The sequence below is a fragment of the Pantherophis guttatus genome, chromosome 7, assembly GCF_059756535.1.
Source record: "Pantherophis guttatus breed Tessera chromosome 7, ASM5975653v1, whole genome shotgun sequence".
In the NCBI taxonomy this organism is placed as follows: domain Eukaryota; kingdom Metazoa; phylum Chordata; class Lepidosauria; order Squamata; family Colubridae; genus Pantherophis; species Pantherophis guttatus.
In genome coordinates, this window is record NC_142069.1 from 54,836,766 (window position 1) to 54,862,875 (window position 26,110).

Here is a 26,110-nt window from a genome sequence, read left to right on the forward strand (position 1 = left end):
GTGCACCCCGCTCCCCCAGCACAGGCACGCATGACACCCATGCGCTCCCCCCACTTTTGGCATGCGATGGCACGGTGGGCCCAGTAGGCCCGTTTTTTGCCCTCCCCAGGCTCCAGAGGCTTACTTGGAGCCTGAGGAGGGCGAAAACAGCCTTCCCCATCCCCCCGGAGGTCGGAAATGGCCCATTTGCCGACTTCCGATGGGACTGGAAGGCCCATTCTTCGCTCTCCCCAGCCTCCAGAGCCTTTCTAGGAGACTGGGGAGGGTGAAAATGCCCTTTCCACCCTTCCGGAGGCCCTCCAGAGGCCAGAAATAGCCTTCCAGTGGGCCCGGAAGGCCCGAAAATCAGCTGATCTAGGGCAACACTCGTGTGCCCACCGATATGGCTCTGCGTGCCACCTGTGCCATAGGTTCACCATCACGGTACTAAAACATCCCTCAAGGTGAGGTGTAATATGCAAGGGTCCCTCTCAAAGTCAATTAAAACTCAAAAGGGGGTTAAACGGGGTGCATTTTGGCCCCCTTGCTTTTCAACTTTTACATAAATGACATGGTAAAATGGCTAAACAAACCAAATCACCACCACCCAAAAATATCCCTCCTGCTCTATGCAGATGACGCTGTGATCCTCTCCAGAACTCTCAGTCACAATTTCCTGAGCTGAAGGCTTTTGTGAAGTCAGGGATCACAAGCACATAGAAAAACCTAGGACAGTTTCCCTTCCTCTTTCTGGATCCCTCTTCCTCCATTGGCTAGGAAAAAATCCTTCTTGAGGAAGGAATCTGACAAGTGAGTCAGGTTGTCCAGCACTAATGTCTGGGGGCTCAATTTGTGTGCAAAGTCGTCAGATTGCAAAAGGTCTGGCTAGTGGAGAAAGAGATAAAGCAGTTTTCATAATTCTTGTGGTGTATACTTTTTTTGTTTTCAGAAGCAATGACAACAGCATTCTCTCCTTCAGAAAGGAAAAGAAAATGTCATCAGGGAGCAACCAAGGCTAGACCTCTCTTCCAGTGTTTGTTGGCAATGTCATGTTCCCATGCTCTGTAGCATGATTTGCCCTGGGCTACTGCTCTCTTTAGATTTGCTTTCATCTTCTCCTTGACAAAGGAGAGCTACAAGGACAAGCAAAGAGCAATATTTTTGGTCATTTTCCCTTGGTTTTCAGGTGAAAGAGTCCCTTTATTCCCCCCTCCCCCAACCACCCAAAAATAAATTATGGCTGTTCCGAAAATGTTGCCAGCTTCTAGGACGATGATATGCAGCCTGCAAGGATTCCGAGGAATGGAGCAGCCTGTTTTCCTTGCTCAATGCAAGCTCTGGGGCTCTACAAAAGTGCATGATCAGTGACACGGGATGGGGAAGTGTGTGAGGGATCTAAAGAGATGGGAAGCAGCCGCAAGGCCTACAGCAGGGGTGTCAAACTGGTGATCTGTGGGCCAGATGTGCCATGCACAGGCCATGCCCACCCGTTTTGCAAAGAAAAAAAGCTGCGATGGTCACCTGACATGGAGTTTGACATCCGTGGCCTACAAAAACCCAATAGGGAGGGAAAGCAGGCCCAAGATCTGCAGGGATCTTGACAGGTGGGAAGCAGACTTTGGGAGCCAAGGACAGGTAGATGTGGGCTGGGCTCCCAGGGTTTTCCCCACCCTCACCCCATAAGTACCATATGCTCCACTTAAAAACCACATTGGGGAGAACAGGAATAGGAATCATTATATGACATGATCAGACAGGTGCCTCAATTAATGACGAGCACAACTTGCCAGCAAAATAGGCATGCTCCATTACAGTTGTAACTCAGGAACTATTGGTATATGAAAACAAATATTGAGTGAAATGGAAGAACTAAATTAAAAAGAGCAAAGAGAATTTTTAATTTTTTTTTTATTTAATTTGATTTATATGCCGCCCTTCTCCGGAGACTCAGGGCGGCTTACAATGCGCTAAGCAATAGCCTTCATCCTTTTGTATATTTATACAAAGTCAGCTTATTGCCCCCACAACTGGGTCCTCAATTTACCTACCTTAGAAAGGATGGAAGGCTGAGTCAATAAGAATAAGGTAATAATAATAATTAATAACCATAAAAACTATAATTATATATAACCTATCAGCTTTATTTGGGAGATTAATCTTCACTACAGTACTTATTAGCAGTGACTGCAACTACAGAACTGTGTAAGATATCAGTGACCAAGATGTGACTTTATACAATATTGCTGGTATAGCACTATCCTTTAAAATTATTATTCATAACATCAATAGCATTTATTTCTTTATAGTTTTGACTTTATAGCCAAATCAGCATTAAAGGAATGGGCTCTACTCCCATATTTTCTTTGATCACTGATCAATTCCAGATAAGAACTCTGGATTTAATTACAGTTGACATACTATTACCACTACTGTTAGCCGCCATTGTTATTCAAATGCATTTACTGATTTTTCCCCCCAAAGAAGTTTTAACAGCTTGAAATAATACTTTGCAAATAGCAGACAAAAAGTTTAAATGAGCTATCTTCAGTAAGACTATGGATTCTCAAATACAACTGCTAGAAATGACTGCTGTAACCACTGAATCAAAAATGGTAACAGGGAAGAAGAGAGATGAAGCAAAGAGGCACAAAGTAGGGAGGTAACAGGGCAGAGAAGTCATATCAGCAAGAAAGAACAATTAATGGATATCATATACTGCTGCTATTAATAATTCTGTCACCACCACTACACATACGTATTTCCCACTAGTATACAGGTAATAAGAATAATGCAAGTTTTAAACTGGAATTAACTTGTATGAAGAAAAGATAAAAGTCTGTAATAGAGAGTTACTGATGAAGAATTATATCTTGTGCATATTTTGTGATAACACCTGCAACCACAAATATACACCAACTACAAAGTTCTACACTGGCTCCTAAACTCTATTCTGGACAAGTATTAAGCTGTTTTCCAAGGTGTAAAAGTAGAACCATGTGAACTCAAGACAAGATGCTTCAGAAGCCAATACAAAGATGTATATGTATTCCTAGGTACTAATGTTAGATCCACACATCTACTGTTTTCCTTTACTGTATGATGATCTTTTGAACTTATACCATAATTAGTTTTGTATTAGCATCTGCATCAAAACAGATATATTGTAGGATCAGGATTCAACTCTGTACATGTAAAGTTCCTTTGATGTTTCTTAAATCCTAATATTTTTTCTCTATGTATACAGATAGTCCTTGACTTACAACCACAAGTGAGCCCAAAATTTCTGTTGCTAAGTGAGACATTTGTTAAGTGAGTTTTACCCCATTTTACAATCTTTCTTGCCACAGTTGTTAAGTGTATCACTGCAGTTGTTAAGCTAGTTACATGATTGTTAAGTGAATCTGAATTCCCTGTTGACTTTGCTTTCAGAAGGCTGCAAAAAGGGATATAACCCCAGGATCCTGCAAACATCATAAATATAAGTCTGTTGCCAAGCATCTGAATGTTGATCACTTCACCATGAGGATGCTACAACAGTCATAAATGTGAAAAATGGTCATAGTTCACTTTTTTCAGTGCTGTTGTAACTTCGAACGGTCATTAAATGGACTGTTCTAAGTTGGGGACTATAGGTTTTTGGTTATTTGGGTTTTCTCCCGCGTAAAATTGGAAGTGTCTTGGCGACGTCGCCAAGACACTTCCAATTTTACGCGGGAGAAAACCCAAATAACCAAAGACCTACATACAAACACCCGCGAAAACCTCAGAAAACACACACACACACATATATATATACACATACAGAGAGAGAACCTATTTCCCAGAAGGGCAGGGCTAGATAAACAAATTCCAATTAAACTTAATTGCCTGGAAAAATCTATTAATCAATCTTTTAATTCAGTTACTGACCAACATATACTTGAAAAAATAACACAGTCCCTATTTCTATATATCAAATGTTTTTTATGGACTGAAACCCTCAAATAAATGCAAATAGCCCTCTCCCGCTTCCTATTTTAGGGCAGTATCCAAAAAGAAGAATATAGCAGAATGAAACTTAATTTAAAGAAGAGGGTAGCTGAAGTGAGAAGAGAGGAGAAAGGAGAGAATCAGACTGGATGGAGATAAGATGAGAAGATGCAAAAGTTGCATGGGTAAGGCATAAAAATGAAAAAGAACTCTTTAATTCATAAAATAAAATAAAATAAAATGCATTCCATCCTATCCATATTTAATCTCAGTCTAATCTTCAAATATATCAATACTTTCCAGAAACAGTCTAAAGTTGAATCATTGCAACTGGAGTAATTTTTTGATATTGGTTTGAAACCTTTCACTACCCATCCAGGTAGTTTCTTCAATCAGAGCAAGGCAGTTAGGCAGAGAGTTGTTGGAATGTACCAACTCACGCCACACCAGCCTCAGGGATTTCCTCCCCAAAGGAAAGGAAAGGAAATGATGCAATGATTAAATCTTCACACAACTTCAACTTCAGGCAACCATCAGACAACTCTACCTGGATGATTGAGAATGTTCATTGAGATATTTTCCAGAAGCAGGTTTATACAGTAGTCATTTGTATTTCTTTGTTTTCTTTCCCTCTGCATTTCTTAGCTTTCAATAATTTATTCTATAATTATAAAATCACTCAGATTCGGGCAGGTCTGGACTCTGACGGGATAGATCCAGCGAGGGTGACGGAGACAGGTCTTGAGACTGTTATCTGGGATGAGTTTGATCCTGTGACCCCAGATGACGTGGACAGGATTCTGGGTAGATTGAACGCGACCACATGTTTGTTGGACCCGTGTCCCTCCTGGTTAGTGCTGGCTTCCCGGGAGGTGACGCGAGGCTGGCTCCAGGGGATTATAAATGCTTCGTTGGGTGAGGGTGTCTTTCCCGCCGCCTTGAAAGAGGCGGAGGTAAGGCCTCTCCTCAAGAAGCCTTCCCTGGACCCGGCAGTATTGGCTAATTATCGTCCAGTCTCCAACCTTTGCTTCGTTGCGAAGGTTGTTGAGAGTGTGGTTGCGCGACAGCTACCCCAGTACCTGGAGGAAGCGTCGTATCTAGATCCGTTCCAGTCGGGCTTCAGGCCTGGGTACAGCACGGAAACGGCATTGGTCGCGTTGGTTGATGATCTCTGGAGGGCTCGGGACAGGGGTTGTTCCTCTGTCCTGGTCCTGTTAGACCTCTCAGCGGCTTTTGATACCATCGACCATGGTATCATGCTGCACCGGCTGGAAGGGTTGGGGGTGGGAGGCACCGTCTTACGGTGGTTCTCCTCCTTTCTCTCTGACCGGTCGCAGTCTGTGTTGACAGGGGGGCAGAGATCGACCCCGAGGCCCCTTATATGTGGGGTGCCGCAGGGATCGGTTCTCTCGCCCCTTCTGTTCAACATTTATGTAAAGCCGCTGGGCGAGATCATCCGTGGTTTCGGGGTGAAGTACCATCTGCACGCTGACGACACCCAGCTGTACATCTCCACCCCGGACCACCCCAACGATGCCCTTGAAGTGATGTCCCAGTGCCTGGAGCCCGTACGGATCTGGATGGGGAGAAACGGGCTCAGGCTCAACCCATCCAAGACCGAGTGGCTGTGGTTTCCGACGTCCCGATATAGTCAGCTGGCGCCATCGCTGGCTATTGGGGGCGAAGCATTGGCCCCCACGGAAAGGGCTCGTAACTTGGGCGTCCTCCTGGACTCACAGCTGTCTTTAGAAGAGCACTTGACGGCCGTGACCGGGAGGATTTTTCATCAGGTTCGCCTGATTCGCCAGTTGCGTCCCTTTCTAGATCGGGACTCGTTACGCACAGTCACTCATGCCCTCGTCACCTCTCGTCTGGACTATTGTAATGCTCTCTACATGGGGCTCCCCTTGAGGTGCACCCGGAGGCTCCAACTGGCGCAGAGTGCGGCCGCGCGGGTGGTTATGGGAGCAACATGGAGCTCCCATGTAACACCTCTCCTGCGCGAGCTGCACTGGCTCCCAGTGGTCTTCCGGGTGCGCTTCAAGGTTCTGGTTACCACCTTTAAAGCGCTCCATGGCTTGGGACCTGGTTACTTACGGGACCGCCTACTACCATCAACAGCTTCCCACCGACCAGTACGCTCCCACAGAGAGGGGCTCCTCCAGGTGCCGTCGGCCAAACAATGTCGGCTGTCGGCCCCTAGGGGGAGAGCCTTCTCTGTGAGGGCACCGACGATCTGGAATGAGCTCCCCCCAGAGATACGGAGGATTCCGGATCTGCGCACCTTCCGCCGCGAGTTGAAGACGCTTTTATTTTATCAAGCTGGCCTCGCCTAAATCTTCTCCCTTTTAAGTGTAAATTCTAAATTTTTAATGTATTTTAAAATATGGGTATCTTAAATTATTGGTATTAATTCAGCCAAATTTATTTAATTCATTTTATTCGATTTTAAATTTTGTATATCTATGTGTTTTATCTCATGGCTGTGCACCGCCCTGAGTCCTTCGGGAGTAGGGCGGTATAGAAATTCAATAAAATAAAATAAATAAATAAATAAAATTATAATTTTTTTACAATTATAAAAAGTAGCCCCATTTGTCCACTTTAGTTATTTTTAAAGGGATTATAAGTAAAAATTTGTGAATTTGGAATACTTTTTCATTAATCTATTAGAAATATTACTCTGTTGCAATGATTTATAAAGCACATCTGACACTTACAAAATGCTGAACAAGCCACCAATCAATGTTAGTTAGCTATGAAGAAAAACTAACATATTCAGGAATGCGTCTAATGTATAAAATGGGTGGTGGTGAAAAAAGCTCTCTGTATATATATTCCATCAACTGCAATCATACTATCCGAATCCCATGCCTCTCCTCAAATATTTTTGCATTTTACAGCAAAGCAGTCACCAACATTTTTCATTTGGTATTTGGAGAAGATAAACTCCATATAAAATTATTTTGGAGAGAAGAATAGACACTTTCACCTTCAATTTGCAGTTTATTGAATCTTAAAGGGCACTAAGATTTCCCCTAGCCATTTAAAAAATCAGGATGTAGACCTATTACATTCTATCCCATAATCTCTTTCTTTCTTTTCTTTTCTTTTCTTAGATTTATATACCGCCCTACTCCCGAAGGACTCAGGGAGGTGAACAGGCACAAAATAAAATACATAAATACAAAAGTTAAAAGATATAATTAAAACCAGATTAAATAATTTAGCCCAAAACAATTAAAAATCCCAATAATTTAAAACAAATTAAAATTTTGATGTAAAAGAATTTTAAAACAGGGGAGAAAATTAGGCCAGGCCAGCCTGCTGGAATAGAAGAATCTTAAGAGCACGGCGGAAAGTGCGTAGATCCAGGATCCTCCGTACCTCTCGGGGGAGCTCGTTCCAGATAGTGGGTGCCCCCACAGAGAAGACCCTCCCCCTGGGGGCTGCCAGTCTGTCAGAATTGTGAGAGTTACCACACTGGAAAAGTCTGGGCTATCAAATTGACACAAGAGGAGCATATACATGCAGTCCTTCAAAAGAACAATTCAAAGGGAACACAGAAAATTTCTGCACAGATGCAAGGTAACCAAAAAAACAGAGTATTAATTTGAAGGAGGACTGACCCAAAGAAACACCTCCTGGTACATTTTGTGCCAAAGCATATAATTTAAAAAGACTATATGTTATCTACCAACTCTTTTCTTCCTTGCCAGTATAATTTTATCAAGTAACAGATTAAATGAAAATAAATATCACTCTCATACAAATAAACTCTCTTTAAATGTTTTAACCTGTTATAAAATATCCATAGAAAAATATTTGGAATTCATTTTATTAAACTAATTCATAACATTAAGCACTTAACCTATAATAGAATCCAAAGTAACTATATTAACTGCTGTTTTGGGTGTTGATATCACGACTGTGATGAGCAAAATTATGAAAGGCTATTAGCATTTAGCTTTTGATTATTTCAGATGAACAAATTATGAAACTATTGTTATCTCCCAGGAAGTTCAAAGCAATGTATTAAAATTAAGACAAGCTTCTGAATATAAATTTACATAAAACTGAAACCACTCTCATACTTATAAATCAATTGCTGAAATAATAGTGCCAGTTAGATGGTTTCTTATGTTCACAAAATAGGCAACAAAATTAAAATCATTTACATAAAATAATGTAAATAAAGTAAACAAAATATTTGGTTTGATAGTTTCATCTAATTCTAGCCTGCTGTAAAATTAAAAATAGGTTTATTATTATTTTTATATACAGCATTCTGATTTGGATATTCTGCTGACAGTTTAACTAGTCTTAGGTTTTTGCCTAAGAACTTAATCAAAGTTCTTTAATTAAAATATTAATATTCAGAATCATATTTCTCTAATTATTTATTTGTAAAAGACACATTGTTCAAAACTTATTAATGGCTAAGAAATTTCAAAATTGCAATTGTATGTATTTAAACACTTTGTATTTGTATTGAGTCTCAATAAAGATATAACTTCAGGGGTACATCAAATTTTCAAAGTTGGCACAAGGACCTTTGAAGAGATCAGAATTAACATACCAGTGGAAACACAGCCTAACTTTGAAGTTCCTTGAAGCTCTATTGTTAAAAAATTATCCCAACAAAAAAACATGTTCAAAGTTAAAATTACTTTATTAAATCCAATGGAGATATTTGCATATATGCATCACTGTAACAGAATACAGGACAACAAATGACTCTGTACTTAGTCATAGCATATTCTCATTAGTACTTAAACTTCTGTCTGAGCGCGCCCACAACTTGATATGGCACGCAGGAAGAAGCTGTATCTCTTATGTTAAAACAGGGAGATAGAAATCTTGAAGCAAAAGTACTCTGTACAAGTTTGTACTCAAAAGAAATATAGGATATGCATATTGCTAATATATATATCTGCTCATATCTGAACCTCTCTGTCATCATAACTCTATTCTCTAATTTCATTTTTCAACTAAGAGTGCAAGCAAAAAGACCCAAGAAAGCAAGCAAAAAGATAGAATGTATAATTGAAATATGACTATGAATTTTTTTCATATCTTTTTTGTATCTCCTTGCTCACACCAATATATGAAAACTAGTTTAGATAATTCTATTAGTTAACTTCTTTTGGTATTCTCACTTAAATAATACAAGGTTAAGTAGAATACCATGCACAAAAGTGGTTTTGTGCCATTATATTTAGTTCTGTTTTTCAGGATTACAGCTCAGCTATATGAAATTAAGCACAGTTTTGATACAACTCTCAAAAGAGAGAGAAGTCTTTTAGTCATTAGGCTCTCTTTAGCAAAAAGAGGCTAATGTAAGTACACTGAAAAGCTGGTAGTTCACTGGTAGTTCTCAGGCCCTAATTGTCAAGTATTAATTGAGAATCTAAGGTTACAGACCTCTGTGTAGCAGCTGATATAATTCATTCTCCTTACAATTTCAATATTAGTCTTACTGCAACATAAGTGCAAAGAAAAGTATGGAATTAATTTGCTATTGTCTTTCTGTGGGGGTTTTTTTTTTTTTTGGCCCTATAAGCAAACCTTTAATAGATGCAGAGATAATGGAACTCTTCCTCCGCCATCAGGCCTTGAAGAAAAGTCAGATGTAAATAAGACTAGCAATAGTAACCACAATTTTAACTCTTCCCCTGTGTGACTAATCTTCATGTTGTAGCAGGGCTATACCAGTGGTGAAATGCAGCCAGTTCTATCCGGCTCGGGCAAACCGGTAGTACTGACGGGAGGCTCCGCCCAGACATCATCATGTCCCATTTTTTATGCTCTGCACATGCGCAGAAAGTCCTGCGCATGCACAGAGGTGTCGCATGCAAGCAAGCGTGCTTCCATTTGCAAACCAGTAGCAAAGGTAAGTGGATTTCACCCCTGAGCTATACTATTGTGTCACCAATGATTATGTAATAGGTAATGCCTTATCAAGCAAAGTGTAGGAACAATGATATAAATGAACAAACTATTCTGCAAAAGCCCAGGAGAATTGTTGATATAAGATGTTCTGGAAACATAGTTCCACAATCTATTGATGCTTTTCAATTAAAAGTACTCTAGTTTCTTATATAGAATTAACAGACAGATCTCTTTGTTGCACTATTTCTTTCAGTCTTCTTCTCTCTCAAAACTGAGAAGAGGATATCAAGATCATTCCAATTGTTAGGGCTGAATATATCTGTCACATCTATCAAAATGGTACATCTCTTTAACCTCAGAGAGAGATATGAAGAAATTACATTATCTCATGACTCATATAGTTGCAAGAAAAAGTATGTGAACCCCTTGGGATTACGTGGAGTTTTGCATGAATTGGTCATAAAATGTGCTCTGAACTTTATCTAAGTCACAACAATAGAAAAACACAGTTTGCTTAAAATAATACTACACAAACATTAGATGTTGCCATGGTTTAATTGAACATAACATGGAAACATTCACAGTGCAGGGAGGAAAAAGTATGTGAGCCCCTAGCCTAATGACTCCTCCAAGAGCTAATTGGAGCCAGGAGTGAGCCAACCTTGACTCCAATCAGTGTGATGATATTGGATGTGTTGCTGACAGCTGTCCTGCCCTTTAAAAACACACACCTGTTTTGGGTTTACTGGTTTCAAGAAGCACTGTCTGATGTGAACCATGCCTAGCAGAAAAGAGCTCTCAGAAGACCTACGATCAAGAATTGTTGACTTGCATGAAGCTGGAAAGGGTTACAAAAGTATCTCCAAAAACCTTGATGTTCATGTGTCCACGGTAAGACAGACTGTCTACAAATGGAGAAAGTTTAGCACTGTTGCTACTCTCCCTAGGCGTGGTCGTCCTGTAAAAATGACTGCAAGAGCACAGCGCAGAATGCTTCATGAGGTAAAGAAGAATTCTAGAATGTCAGCTAAAGACCTACAGAAATCTCTGGCACATGCTAACATTTTTGTTGACACATCTACAATAAGGAAAACATTAAACAAGAATGGAGTACATGGGAGGACACCACGGAGGAAGCCATTGCTGTCCAAAAAAAATATTGCAGCATGTTTGAAGTTTGCAAAAGAGCACCTGGATGTTCCACAGCACTACTGGCAAAATATACTGTGGACAGATGAAACCAAAATTGAGTTGTTTGGGAAGAACACACAACACTATGTGTGAAGAAAAAAAGGCACAGCACACCAACATCAAAACCTCATCCCCACTGTAAAACATGGCGGAGGGAGCATCATGGTTTGGGGCTGCTTTGCTGCCTCAGGGCCTGGACGGATTGTTGTCATTGATGGGAAAATGAATTCCAGAGTTTATCAAGACATTTTGCAGGAAAACGTATGACCATATGTCCGCCAACTGAAGCTCTGCAGAGGATGGGTGATGCAACAGGACAATGACCCAAAGCATACAAGTAATTCAACAAAAATATGGCTTCAACAGCACAGAATACGCTTCTGGAGTGGCCCAGTCAGAGTCCTGACCTCAACCCAATTGAAATGCTGTGGCATGACCTTAAGAGAGCAATTCACACCAGACATCCCAAGAATATTGCGACACTGAAACAGTTTTGTGAAGAGGAGTGATCCAAAATTACTCCAGATCGTTGTGCAGGTCTGATCTGCAACTACAGGAAACGTTTGGTTGAGGTTATTGCTGCCAAAGGATGGTCAACCAGTTATTAAGTCCAAAGGTTCACATACTCTTTCCTCCCTGCACTGTGAATGTTTACATATTATGTTCCATTAAACCATGGCAACATCTAATGTTTGTGTAGTATTATTTTAAGCAGATTGTGTTTTTCTATTGTTGTGACTTAGATGAAGTTCAGAGCACATTTTATGACCAATTCATGCAAAACTCCACGTAATCCCAAGGGGCTCACATACTTTTTCTTGCAACTGTATGAGCTTTTACATGGCGTCCACCCTAGTTGGAGGGGACCAGAATTTGTCTACTTTTACACTGTGTGTTATTTTCAGTTACATTGATCATTTGAGTAATATATCTATCATATATGGTAATGTATCTGTCACATCTTCTCTCTTTTGCTACCCGATTTCCAATAGAAGTCATGGGTAGGTATCCAACATCTCGAATAAAGTGGGATATTATACAGCCAGAAAACCTAGATAACCAATTGGCCTTTTGATAGGTATGACTGCAGGAGTCAGTCAATGTAAATGTAATTGGGATTATATGAAAGTCAATAAAATGGGCCATACTGTTCTTCCTTGACCATGCACCAAGGGCATGGTCCCTGGGAGATTTTTGGGAGATTTTTTCCTCCTGTCCTACAAATCAAACATTTTACTTTACAGCCATCTGCATGTCTCGTATAGTTAATATAACCCTCTTCATTCTCAAGAGTATGAATAGGCCTCCAGAGTTGAAATGAGAAATGGTACTCACTCTGCTGTTGAAGTGAATGTTGCTGTGCAGAATTTGCAATATGTGTTTTAATCTTCACTACCTCTCTACCACAATATCTTAATATTTGATATTACTTTTACTTTCCAATGAACACCATATATTGCATTATTTGCCTGAAACATACACTTGTTTTTCATCTTTTGTGGTGACTTAATAGAGCGATTTCCAACTTCTGGAATCTGACTATGATTCCTAGCTCCTCTTCTGCTTTTCTGTCAGGTGGTTTTGCTCCATCATTAACGTATAAGTCCTTGTCCCGGGAAGCCTGCAAACTAGTAGGTCAACCTATTCTCCAAAGTACTTGAAGGCAGGCAAGAAGCAATGGATAGCAACTAATAAAGGAGAAAGCCAACCTAGAACTAAGGAGAAATTTCCTGACAGTTAGAACAATTAACCAAATTAAACAGCTTGCCTTCAGAAGTTGTAGGTGCTCCAACACTGGAGGTTTTCAAGAAGAGATTGGACAACCATTTGTCTAAAATTATAGAGTTTCTTGCCTGAGCAGGGGGTTTGACTAGACAACCTCCAAGGACTCTTCCAACTCTGGTATTTTGTTATTCTATTAGTATACCAAAGAGGTCTACAATACCTCTGCTACAGTGACCATTATTCTTTTGCATGTTACAGTAACAGTATTATTATTAGTAATCTATGTGGAGATTTATAACTTTGCATCTTGAATGGGGAATTATCTTTTTCTGTGCAAATTTTTGCCATGAGTGTGATTGTAATGTCTATATAGTATATGTATTAGACTGGATGGATGATATGAAAATATTTTCCCATCACCACCTGTGGACTAATTAAATTTTTCTGTCCCTGACACATCATCATGTTTACCAATGCCATGTACCACATATACTAAAGGAATGATTGCCCGGCAAAACTGCTATGTTGATTTATTTTAATCTGCTGTGAGTTTCTTCTTAACTTTACATAGAAATATTATTACAATTTACTGATGGCTTTCTGAAAGTCTCTATTTGTCAAGTAAGGAAAAGTTGTTGGATGCGGGAATGGATCAAAAAATAGAAAGTACCTAAGAGGTACTTTAAAGTTAAAATAGTTTAGTTGAATTTTTTAGCCATTCATTTTTGAGCAGATTTATTAAGACATTCATTCTGTTAAAATTTTATTCTTTTGTTACTAAAATAAACTTTTTAAAAGATGCAACAGTTTTTTGACAACAAACTTAACTTTTTAAAATAACTTTCATGGAAATCTAGTTTAGAAACTATAGATGTAGAATTATGTATATAAACATCCCAAATACTACAGACAATAGGATATTAATATCATCCCTAGAAGAAATGTATTTCAGAATTTCCATGTTTCTTCTACTTTAAATTGAAGGACATTGTATTTGTAAGTGTACAACAATATTATACATATTTAGATCCATGTGCATTATTTTATGTGAACTCTGTTGTCTACACAACTATAATTTAACTCCATCAACATACTACAGATGCTTCTGGTAACATATTACTCTTTTGAACCAATAATCAGGAATTAGTAATATTCCTAAATTATCTACTGCTCAATGTCAGTCGACTTTGGTTTCATCTATTCTATACAATACTTCCTAGTTGGTCTACATAAAAGGACAATTAACAATTACCTTCACATCATCAGTTATTATTCATAATACATCTACACTCAAATAATGATCTATATCTATCTATTCAGAACTGAATAATAACCTTGACAAATATTTGTACACAAGCATTTTTGATATTCAATTATCCAAGTAGACAAAATTCAACAGGCCAGAATGATAATATAGAAACAACTTCTGCTTTAGAAAATATATATGAAAAAACAACAACATTGCACTTTTTAACCTGTAAAATACAGGCAAAAAATACTGCAACGTATCTACAAATTCATCTTTTTAGAAGTATCATTTTACAAAATTAATAGATGAAAGAACTATCAGGATCAACTAGCAATACCTACTCATCTTAAAACTATTCCTCACTGACAACCAAAGTGCTTGCGGGACACCAATGCTGTGGCAACAAAGTGAAGAATCTTTAAAATCTTTTTCTTAGCACTGAGAAGGCTGTTATTTAAGTTGCAATTTAATTTAAATTACAGTTTAAAACAAAGTCCATGCTTGCAGAGACACTAGAAACAATAGCTCAATATAGCTAATTAGAAAAGTCTAATCCATATCATCCAACATGTCTAATGCAAGCAAACGTTAGCAGAAAATATATAGAATATTCCTGAAGCATACCTAGGAGTAAATGTGTCTGATCAAAAACCTGAAGACTCTTGTGACACTTTACAAAGTAACAAATTAATTAGTATATAAAATTCATAAAGCAAAGTTCACTTCATTAGACCAATTCCTGTTTGAGAAAAAGGATATCAGTTTCATTCACACACACACCTCTCACAAACATAAAATAAACTAACCAAGAATACCAACAAAAATGATTGATACTTTAATTTGCTTTCTACCAAAAATCTCAATATGCTTATCCTAAGTAATTTGGTGGCAGATTAACTAGGAGGAATAGAAAAAACAACTAAGATTATATATATGTTTGGAGACGCACATACTTATTTCTAATTATACATGGAGAGATCCTTTCTTATAAACTTTGATATAAAACATTATTTTGAGATGATTCTTGCGTTAAAGTATTCCCCATTAAAATTTAAAAATTACCCATATTGTTTGTATTGTTGTTACATCCAAGTTTATTATCTAACAAGGACTATAGTATACAAAAGTTTTGTAATCTTAAACACTTGGTTCGATATCATTTTCAGAGCCAATATTATAGAGTTTGAAATACCATAGAACTTTCCTCTGAGTAATAACTGTTCAGATTAAACTTTTAATCAAAATTTCAGACATCCTAAGGTACTCAGGTTTCTCTTCTCAAAATTTCTAAAATCTGGTTAGACTGTGCCTTCTTATGTCAGGCATACTCTTTTTTTCAATATTTTGTATGTTACCTGTCACTTAAGCTAGAAAAGTCCCTTGGTTCCACTAGCACAGGACTGTCAAAACTAGTGGTCCGCGGGCCAGATGCATCACTCGCAGGCCAGGCCTACCCCAGCTCCACAAATGGGGAAAACATTGTGAAACGTCACATGCCAGCAACATGATGTGGCGAGTTTGACACCTGTGCACTAGCATCTCTAAACATATGTCTACATACATGCTATTTAAAAAAATATTAAAAATATTTCTGAAGTAAAGGTAAAAGGGGTGGTGCTCATCTGTTTCTTAGGCAATGGAGCCAGCATTGTCCGAACACTATTACCTTCCCTCCGAAGTGGGCATTTGCATGCTTTCTAACTGCTAAGTGGGTAGGAACTGGCGCAAGTAACTAGAGCTCATCCCGCTGTCTCAAACCCGGGCTGTCAGCTTTCCAGCTGGCAAGGTCGGCATCTTTAACCACTGAGCCTGTATGCCCCTTGAAAAGTATCTCTATACTGGCCATATAACCAGATTTGTGGTGTTCAAAAATATAAAAACAATCAATATAATAAAACCGTCCCAATGCAAAATAAAATACCTCCTGCCAAAACATAAAAGGAACAGACACAGCTCAATCACCATTAAGCTTTGAAAACCTGATTGAAAAAAATGTTTTCACAGCTCTGTAAAATGTCAGCAATGATGGGGCTAGGCACCTTTCTGGGGTAATGTATTTCAAAGCAGAGGGGCTACCACAGTGAAGATCTGGCTTCTGGTCCATAATCCCCTTAGCTCCTAAGGAGAGAAACCTTGAGTATTATTTTTAATTAAAAAACTTTCATATTTCAATTTGTTTTAGAACCAGCTGTAAACATTTCTCACTGCCCACACAAATTATTTCCCCAGCACTCCAGAACCAAGAATGTCATTTCTTTATCAAAGCATAACATATAGACTGCTAAAGCCATTCACACATTTTAAAATACTCATGATATTTGTATCTTATATTATTTGGAATGGGAAATACAAGTCAAGTAGAGAATAGAGATACTAGCCATTTTATCATTGCTTATTTGCTCAGTAGAAACAGCATCCCTCAGATTGCTGATAAACAGAAAACTCTCAATTATATAGTCCTCTCATAAATGATCTCAGTTCCATAGCATGTCTTAAGCCAGTAAAATAGCAGAATATCTTTCTGAAATAATTCAGATATTTTTTTACTTAAGAAATATAGCACATATTGAAAATTCTACTTCTAGGATTAAAGGAAGGGAAATGGCAGTCATAAAAAAATAACTAATCAGTAACAAGTCAGCAGTTATGAAACTCTATTTTAAATATATCAGCTTGTTTAGAACAATTACATTTGATCCGCAGTTTAACAAAATATAAATCTGATAAATAACTAAACTTCAAATTTAGTATTCCCTTATTGAATTGTGCTGGCTATAATCCTAATCTACCATAAATATTAATTTGACACACTTTTTAATTATATAACACAATATTAAAAGGTACTCGACATGAATATATAGAATACCTAATTCGTTCATAAAACATTTGAGCAATGGTTGATGGAAATTGCAAATGAAAGAAATATCCCAACCTTTACTAGTTTCATTCTGATATTTTCATTTCTCCTAGCCTATGCTTCCATGGGGAAATTTACATCATACCAAAACATCCCAAGCATCAGTAATGCCAGTCATACTTCTATCATCATAGAGTACTTTAAAAACATGTATCAATAGCCATGCTAATATCTACTTAGAGATCCATCAAAAGGATTAGGTGCACTTACAAAAAGCATTTTTGTTTTGTCATTCATTCACTACACTATCCCAAGATGAACAATGAACAAAAATGTGATGTGAAGATAAATAAGAAATGCTTATGAATAATGTTGCCAGCATTAAACAATACTCTTCACTATAAATTTGGTATTTTTGCCCTGTGGCTTGCAGATGTTAAATATATTTATTTGTGACACTGAGTAGTAGCAAAACCTACTATCTGGAAAGACAACCAGTGTGATATGATAGTTAAGGTGTTGGACTAGGTCAATGAAGTCCCTATCTACCCTAAAACACATCAGGTGACTTTGGGAAACCTTTTTTTTCTCAATCAAATATATTGCACAGTTGCTCTTGCCAATATAAAATGAGAAGATTCTCATTTAAGTTACAGTGAGTCATTGAAGAAAGAGTACATAAGTTTAAAAATAAATAAAATCACATAAATATGTTCAGCTTAAGAATAGGGTGTCTCTTTCTGAAACACACTTTACAACCTCAAAGATCCTTTCTTAAAATAAAGCACAACTGTTTACCTGAGAATTAGATGAAAAGCCGCCACTGTATATTTGTGTAACTTGAAAAATAATTACAGATTTATATAATACAGGTAAACCTCTAATCAATAAAATCAATATGTATGTGATTAGGAACTGAGGTGGGAAAAGTAAGCTTTAGGTTTAGGGTCTAGGTTGATCACTACGACACAAATATCAACAATATAAAGTTTATATTACTACAATTATTGAAACACATGAAAATGAAAGATTGTTCAAGTTCTTCCTCAAAAGCTTTAAAAATATTGTTAAATTTATTAAATAAATTCAAGCTTTACAGCTTTCTCCACTCAGGAGCTCTGAAGTTTCCTTATAAATATTCTTGCAAAGAAGAATATTAAAAACCATTTTTATTTTCTAATATTGTTCTAATAGTATGCTTCACTATCACACTACATGAAAATCCCAAGTATTCAGTTGATATGTCTGCTTTGATTAAAGAAGAATCTGAAATAACAAAACTCATTCAAAATTGTTAGAATATTACAACATTCAGGTATGTTCTTGATATATTCCTAATATATAAAAACCACTCTGAAAACACTGGAACCAAATATTTTAAGCTAGATCTATTTAAAAACCACAGTACAAAACTGGATTTTCAAACAACGTTTTAGAGACAAGAAAATACAAAATGATTAAAGAATTAAAGAAAAGACAAACAAGTGAACTCTCAGTCAAGGATGCTTATTGTCTCAGTTTAGACAACTGGGTATAAAATTGCAATTGTAATAGTTCAATTTTATTCTAGGTTTGAAACTCCTAAAATGCATCTTAATACTCAATCTAATAGCATAAATCATGTGGTTCAATTTATTGGTCAGCATTGATTACTAAAAAATATTTTAAGAATTATGGATTAAGTTCTTTAATCTTAGACTGTTTAGAAATAAAAGTACAAAACTTAAATACACAAAAACTATATATGTGCACACCTGAGAAATTCTATGGAAGAATTTCCAGACTTTCTGATAATTCAATAACAGTTTCTACACTATGGCTGTGAACTCTGCAGCTTCCAACTGGAAGTCAATCTAGGACAACAAATAATAACTGTACCAATAGAATTGCATTTTCTCTATCAGAATGATAATTTTTCAGCAGATTGATCTCAAATTATTAGAACCTGGATATCATAAAAGACTGCCGCTCCTTTTTAAATTGACAGTAGTGGGAAATAATGTCTCATATTTATGTTACAAACCTCCAAAACTCTTTTTTAAAACAAGTCACAATTAATACAACTGGATTTCTAAACTAAAGTACAGTAACACATCTTCTAATATTAACTACCATATAACTTGTAAATGTGTTTTCAGTGTTTAAAAAAAAAAGAAGAAAATCACCATGACAATTCTTAGTATTTTTTAAAAAAAGATATGAAGTCTCTGAAGAAGAGTACAAGACCAATTGATTAGGATTGCAATTGAATATTTAAAAATAGTTTCAGAAGTCATTTGAAAAATGTTTTTTAATGTATATTTATATGCAACTAAACCAACATTTGACCAGCAATACTCTTGATAACAATGTGTACATAGTCTTTAAAATAATAGTATGTCAGTCTCCAAAGAACAAGATTATTCCTTATTAAAATGAAGTTTTTAAAACCCAGTACTTTATATTTTCTTAGTAAAGCAATTAAAATACTAATATTAATTAGTATTAATAAAAAGCTTACAACAGCTACTTGTGCACTCTGTGCACCTGAACTTTAATTCTGGTAGAAATAGAAGGCAATTCAAAAACTTCAAACATAAAAGCCTTTCAGTTGGTGAGAGAACACAATTTTAATATGTTTTAGAAAATGAAGATATTTTGTACCTTCACATAAATTGAAATACTGTTCAAAGCTTTATGCCACTGCTTCAAGAGATCTGATGGCACTTACCGCAAGTAATACTGTTTTAAAGCGAAGGCAGCGTTAGAACAACTTCTGGGAAAGTTAAATGCTTCCACTATTTCTCCCCACTGATTCTTCTCAGATACCTGTCAAAAACAACACACAGAGATGCACAAATCCACACACAGACACACACAACGTTGTTGATTGCCACCATCAAAAGGGGCTGCCATGAAACAAACAAATATGATAGATTAAGAAAAATGATAGGATCTAGATTTTCTATTCTGACAGTCACCCTGCAATACAATATTGCTCTTCCCCTTGTGTTTTACATTTCTTTTATAGATGAGTGAGAAGGTGAACGGGTTTTATTCTGTGGAGAGGTTTGTTTTTGTCTTCGCTGCCTGGACAATAACCAATCGGGAGTTCCTCTGTTGTCTGCTTTTAAATCCTCCCGCGATCCGTTAAAACCCAAAGAAGTTGAAAATGAGTCAAGGAAGTCTCGGTGGGGGCCGTCCCCACTAGCTGAAGGTGCAGGAAAACCGTCCCGCTGAGTCTCCCCCCTCCACAAGCTCCACAAATACAGAGGCCTTTCTTTTGAGGCCTACATTTCTGTCCCTAGTCTTGAAGCCTAAAGATGGCTATTTGATTACACATCGTCTTGGCTGCCCCTTTTGTTATTTCTCCCCGGAAGGGGCTCCGAGGGCAACGCCAGGGCCCCCCCACGGCAGCGAGGATCATTTCCTAGCCCATGCTCCGTGCCGATTATCGATGTTAAACATGCCCGCTAATTTTGAGTTCCACTAAAACTGCACTCAGACTCTGCGCGCGCGCGCACACACACACATACACACACGGAAGAAACTGCTTCCAAACACAACCTCCTCCACTCGCCTTCTCCTCAGAAAAGGAGGGAACGAGCCAAATATCGAGGGCAGAGGGAAAGGGGGCACGAGAAGCTGCCTTCGGCATCCCTGAATCCCCCCTTTTCGGCTCTTCCCCAACAAGGCCGAGCCGCCAACCTACCTTGCCTGCTTCCCTCTTCCACTTCCCTCCTTCCCAAACCGGCTTGAACAACGACCGATCCCGACCCCACGCCAACCGCCTTTCCCCCAGGGTCGGAAGAGAGTTTCGAGGGGAGGTTAGTGGGAGGGAAAGCCAAAGGAAAACTTCCACTCACCTTCCCAAATCCGCCTAAAGTGGTGACTCTGGTGTAGAGAGCGTGAAGATCCAGCTCCTTTCCACCCACCACAGGGATCTTCTTAAAAGGAGACCTGGCGAGAGAGAGAGAGAGAGAGAGAGAGAGAAACAACTTGTCAACTCTGCCCTCCTTTTCTCCCCTCGCAGGGGGCCGTTTCGTCCTTCAGGGCAGGGGCTGGAAGTTAAAAATCGGTCGGTTTAAACAACCTCCCCCACCACCATCCCCTTCCATCTCCCCATTTTCCTTACCCTCTGCTGTGGTGAAACTGCCGCAGCTCGTCCAGAAAAGCGAGTCCTTTTCTCCGATGGTCTGGTTGGTTTTTTCCGGCCGAGTTTGCCATTTTCCCCCCTCAGATTTAAAAGATTTGGGTTTTGTCTCCTTAAAAAAAATCCAATAGAAAAACAACAACAATCCGCGGCTCCTCCTTGCCTTTAAGAGATCCAGGTTCCTGTACTCGGCCTGGGATCAGCCATGGAGACGGGCTTGGTTTTTAAAAAAGGAAAAAAAGTTTAAAAGGAATAAGACAAGCCGAAGAGTGGTAATTGTAAGTCCTATCTCCACACAACGCACAGGGAGGGAGAGGGGCACCTCTCGGTAATTCTTGCTGCTGCTGCTGCTGCTGCCGCCGCCGCCGCCGCCTGCCTGCCTGCTGCTCTCAACACCACAAGCCCAACCAAGCCAGCCTGCACATGAGACTCAACATGGTGCTGCTGGATCACACAATGAATTGGGTTAGTGTTGTGGTAGGGTGGGGGTTGGGGAAGCTGGAGTGAGATACTGACAGTGTATGTGTATTACAGACGCGAATCCATGAAATCTCCCCTCTCTCTCGCTCTCTCATACACTCTCTCGCGCGCGCGCACACACACATATACACACTGTACAGCGGCGGCGGCGACAGCAGCAAGATTCACTTCTCTCTTCAGACAAAAAGATCTGAGGTAGCCGTGCTGCTGCCTGGGCGAGAGCGCAACATAGCGAACCCCGGCGGTCAGCCTAGGAACTGCAAAAAGCAGCTTCGAAATGGCAAAAGCCAGGCCTGCCAACGAGCAGTTCCTGGCGGGGAACAATAGGCTTCTCTCGCGGCTTAAGGGCTCATCTGCAATGTGCCGCAAACTTCACACAAAGCCGGGCGGAAAGAGAGAAGGCAAGAGAGAGAGGAAGGGCTACTACCGGTTGTTCCAGGGTTAGGGGCAGAGGAAATGTTCCATTCTTCCAAACTTTAAACAGATAGAATACTTACTGAAAGATAAAAAAGAAGAAGAGGGGAAGAGGAGGACTAAGTATTTTTGAATAAATATAGCCACTGTGTTTTTTTAAATAGTAATAAATATCCTTCTCTAATAGATTTTAGAAAATTTTAAAGGTAAATTTTTAGTGAAGTTATTTACGGTATAATGCATATTCTCATCTATTTTCACAAATCATCTAAAGTAATCATTGGATAATTCTGACTCCTAGAATTAAGAGTGATTCATAAGAGATATTAAAAAGTTTAATAAAATCTGATTTCTTGAGACTCATTAAATACATTTCAGAATTAAAAAGTTATAAAATATATTTAGAAATTGCCTATACATTAAACCAAACACATGTGATAAATAGAGCATAATGATGAAGCCTATCAATTTAAATCTCATCCCAGCAGTGAATACTAATTCATATTAAGGAAATCTGTTCTGCAGTTCTACCTCCTGCAGTGGATTAAACACTTTGAATACTTGAAATATTATAGAGTACTGAAGAAGGCAGATTCTGTCCCTTAGACAGCGGTAAAGTATTTGTTGAGGTAATTCATGCTATAAGTGTCCAGTAATCATATAGATATTATTGGTAAAAATTATAGACAAAGCTCAAGGTTTCTTAATCCAAACATGTTGTGCATCATGAATGTTGTATACCTAATCATGTTCTGTATAAGCAGAAGAGAGATTTAGGGGCTATAAAAGATAAGTGTCAGAGGAATTATAGCATGCTCTTTTTTGATCTCTCTCTCCCTCCCTCCCTGCTAAACCACATCTCCTAGCATCCCTTGCTTATGGCCATGTTGACTTGGACTCAGCAACTTTCAGAAGGCTATAGATGCCTCACCTTTATAGCAATTATAATATATTGTGTGATTATGTACAATAAGGAAGGAATATGTTTTTCAGAATGAATAAGTGATTGGAAAGGAAGGAAAAGCATGTAAACCAAAATTTTAATCTTATATACAACAGCCTAGGATTCAGTTTCAATTACTTCACTGACTTGGCAATATATAGGAATAGTATAATTGATCTGAAGGAGAATGTGAATAAGGGGGAAAAGGGGAAGGGGAAAAAGGGGAAAAACATAATCACAATAGTGGCTCAAATTAGAATTCTTAAGCTGTATGTATGGAATTGAAGAATGTTTTTGTTCTCTTAGAGCAGAGGTGTCAAACTGGCAGCCCGCGGGCCAGATGCGTCATGTGCAGGCCATGCCCGGCCCAGCTCCATGAAGGGAGAAAACGTTGCAAAACATCACATAGCGATGTGATGCCATTAGTTTGACATCCATGTCTTAGAGCATTACACATACATTAAAAGGGACCTTAATCATAAATGATTTTCAGATAAACAGTTATGAATGAAGGCTAATATACAGTTGTTATCTTGATAATTCAAAGTACAGTAATGCATACTTTAAAATTATGACTTTTTCTATTTAAAGTAGCAGATAGGCCCATAAAATGATTGCATTCTACAAAGGCTGCTTGCTAAAATGTTCTTTACTTTTTAATTTATTCATGGTAACATGGATGAGGATGCATTCAGATTAAACAAAATTGTAGGTGGGTATTTGAAACTGGAAACACTTTTCTCTCTTATGTGGTCAACTGAAAACTCAGCCCTCTATCGCCATGCTATTAATTTGACACTTTGTTAACTACAATTTGGTTTAAAAACTGATTCCAGTAGTTTGTGATCTCAGATCCTGGCAAAGACACCAATAATAAATGAGAATATTTGTAGCTCAGGGTTGACATGGGGGTCCTTGGTGCTCTCTGAGCTTGTTTCTTGCAGATGTTTCATTACCCAAACAACAGCACTCTTTACTAGCACTGATGTTACGGAGTTTGGGTAATGAAACATCTGCAAGAAAACAAGCAATCTCGGAGAGCTCCAAGAACCCCACAAACATACCAATATTCCCTTTAAAATTTAGATTGCATTTCTTCAGGAAATTAAGTCAAAATCCATGATTTTTCAGTCTGATTGCAGTTTCATGTTGAAAATGAGAAAGTGATGTAATAAGATGCTTGGTAAGAATTGCCTTCGACTTATTATTGTAGCGAAATCCCCTTTAGGAACACATGCCAGCTTTTTAAAAATGCTACAGGTATAAATTGTATAATTTCTACATGAAACGTTGCAGAAATTTCTCCCACAGAACTTTCTGCTTCTAGCTACAGTATTCAGGCGGAGGTATCTCCGCTTTTTAACGTAATAATACCTGCAGAAATGCTCAACATCAACCTAGTAATGTAAAGTGACCAGTACCCGATAAAAACGGAAGCTCGATCATTCCGGGAAAGTCGTCAACAGTCCTCGAATGACTCAAAAACTAGGGGGTCTCCCTCTCACAGTACTTGGCAGAGGTGAGCGAGTCAGTTTCAATTTATGTGTACTCTAGCGGCAGGAGCAGCCAAGGCAAGGATAGGCAAATTGCGTAGAGCACGAGTAGAAAGATTTCCGTGGCTGAGCACAGCAATTGCGCACGTCCCTTACGTAAGTGTCAGCTGGGGATTCCCTGTAGGGGGTCATTTTAATTCAACCATTCCAAAGACCCCAGCAGCCGTTCCAGCGCACCTGCCTTATTGCTACCCGCATCCTCTGGCCTAGGACGCTGCAGCGGTGAACCCCATGCCAAGAACCGCTTGAGGTGGCTCTTCACAAAATGGCGGCGCCCACGGGAAGAGAGCCCCATTTTGTGCCGGTACAGCTGTCAGCAGAGACGGGCTCTACTTAAGGGGGCAGGAGAGCAGAAGGCGGTGGACAGTTCACTAAGCGAACAACGGAGGGGAGGGATGAGAAGCACTCTCGCCCGGCCCTTCAACGGGGCTTTACGTAAAAGCCCCAGAACCGAGGCAGGCGGAGCTAGCAAGCGAGAGCCACCCGGAGGATTGCGAGCAATCAGTTGTGCTCCCGTCGGTCTTAGATAGGACTTATTCTTGCTTGGGAGTCATTTGGGTTGGCGGCTCCTTTGCTCCTTTATTTTCTTTTTCCCGTTGGATGTGTGCCTTTTTTTCTTTGCCTTGTGGAATTTTCTTAATCCGTCAGAACTCGTCAGCCTCGCGATCGGTGGCTTCCTCCCCTTCCGCCGCGACGTAGGTCTTTACACGGTTGGGGGAATTGGATACCGGTCACAACAGTGGGATGAAATAAAGAGGCTGTCTTGTGCTATTTTCTGGATTGTTTTTAATTCATGCTTCGGGTTATTTCAGCTTCTTTTTAACTAGCTCGGCCTATGTAACTTTTCCTCCTAGTTCTCATCCTTTCCAAAGCTGTGTCTTTTTTTTTCTAAAAGATGGATGAGTGTTCTTAGATTGTATCATTAATCATGATGTCACGTTTGGAACGAATCTCTGTTTCTTCGGGGTTTACTGCTCCTTTCTGAATATATCGCTTTGTTAGAATGATGCTCTTCAAGTTGCAATGTTGGCAAGCTTGTAAGATGTAATTGTGCCTGTGTAAGAATCTCATTTCTCTTTGTCAGTAGCATTTTTACAGATTTGGTTTTTTAAAAAATAAAATAAAAAGCAACATAAAACCCTTGAGATCTGTGCTAATCATTATCTCTCTACCCTAAAATAATAATTTGTAAAGGATAAAAAACAATTGGAAGCTGTTAGATTGTTGGGAAATAGAGTCTGTCAAAATGGTATGAAATCCACATATCTTTATCCTATAAAGATTTTTAATATCCTATAAAGATTAAAATGAAAGGTTATGAAGGGCCTTGGATTGTATGAGAGGATGTACATTTTATTTGATTTGGTGTTAGTATGAAAATAAAAGCTAATTTGGAATATTGGCTAAAAGATACGTTGTTAATTTCTTATCAGTGTTATCCTTGTTATAATCTACAGAAATATGTAAATTACAGATACTTCGCCTCAGTCTTATTTATTATGTTTATTACTGTATAAAGAATAATATGAAAGAAACCCACTGAGCCTGCTTTCCTAGTAAGAAACAGTATCTACTTTTCATTGTTTTATGAAAATATCTGCTGCTTTCTGCTTGCAATTTATCTGTTTTAAGTGCCTCTTGATTTTATTCTGAGGTATGGGCTGTTCAGAGTCTGTTTTTGGGTGTTTGGTGACTGCTTTTAAATATGCTTGCTTTATTAATAATG

At 38.6% G+C, this 26,110-nt stretch overlaps 2 protein-coding genes across 3 annotated transcripts in view; one reads left to right on the forward strand and one right to left on the reverse strand.

The window, feature by feature from the left end:
* The window catches only part of ARID2 (AT-rich interaction domain 2), a 279,055-nt gene extending 257,085 nt beyond the window's left edge, over positions 1–21,970 (reverse strand). The window contains exons 1-3 of the mRNA XM_060694701.2: positions 20,977–21,970; positions 20,708–20,801; positions 19,573–19,670 (exon numbers count right to left, since the gene is read on the reverse strand). Coding sequence (XP_060550684.1) covers positions 19,573–19,670; positions 20,708–20,801; positions 20,977–21,068 — 284 coding nt within the window. The 5' untranslated portion in view covers positions 21,069–21,970. The remainder of the gene's footprint in view (positions 1–19,572; positions 19,671–20,707; positions 20,802–20,976) is intronic.
* Positions 21,971–22,895: 925 nt separating this feature from the next.
* The window catches only part of LOC148112851 (uncharacterized), a 41,987-nt gene continuing 38,772 nt past the window's right edge, over positions 22,896–26,110 (forward strand). Inside the window, exon 1 of one of the 2 annotated variants that reach the window (XM_087873214.1) lies at positions 22,896–24,480. The gene's annotated coding sequence lies outside the window, so the exon portion shown is untranslated. The remainder of the gene's footprint in view (positions 24,481–26,110) is intronic. The other variant, XR_015728753.1, reaches the window with a different exon arrangement.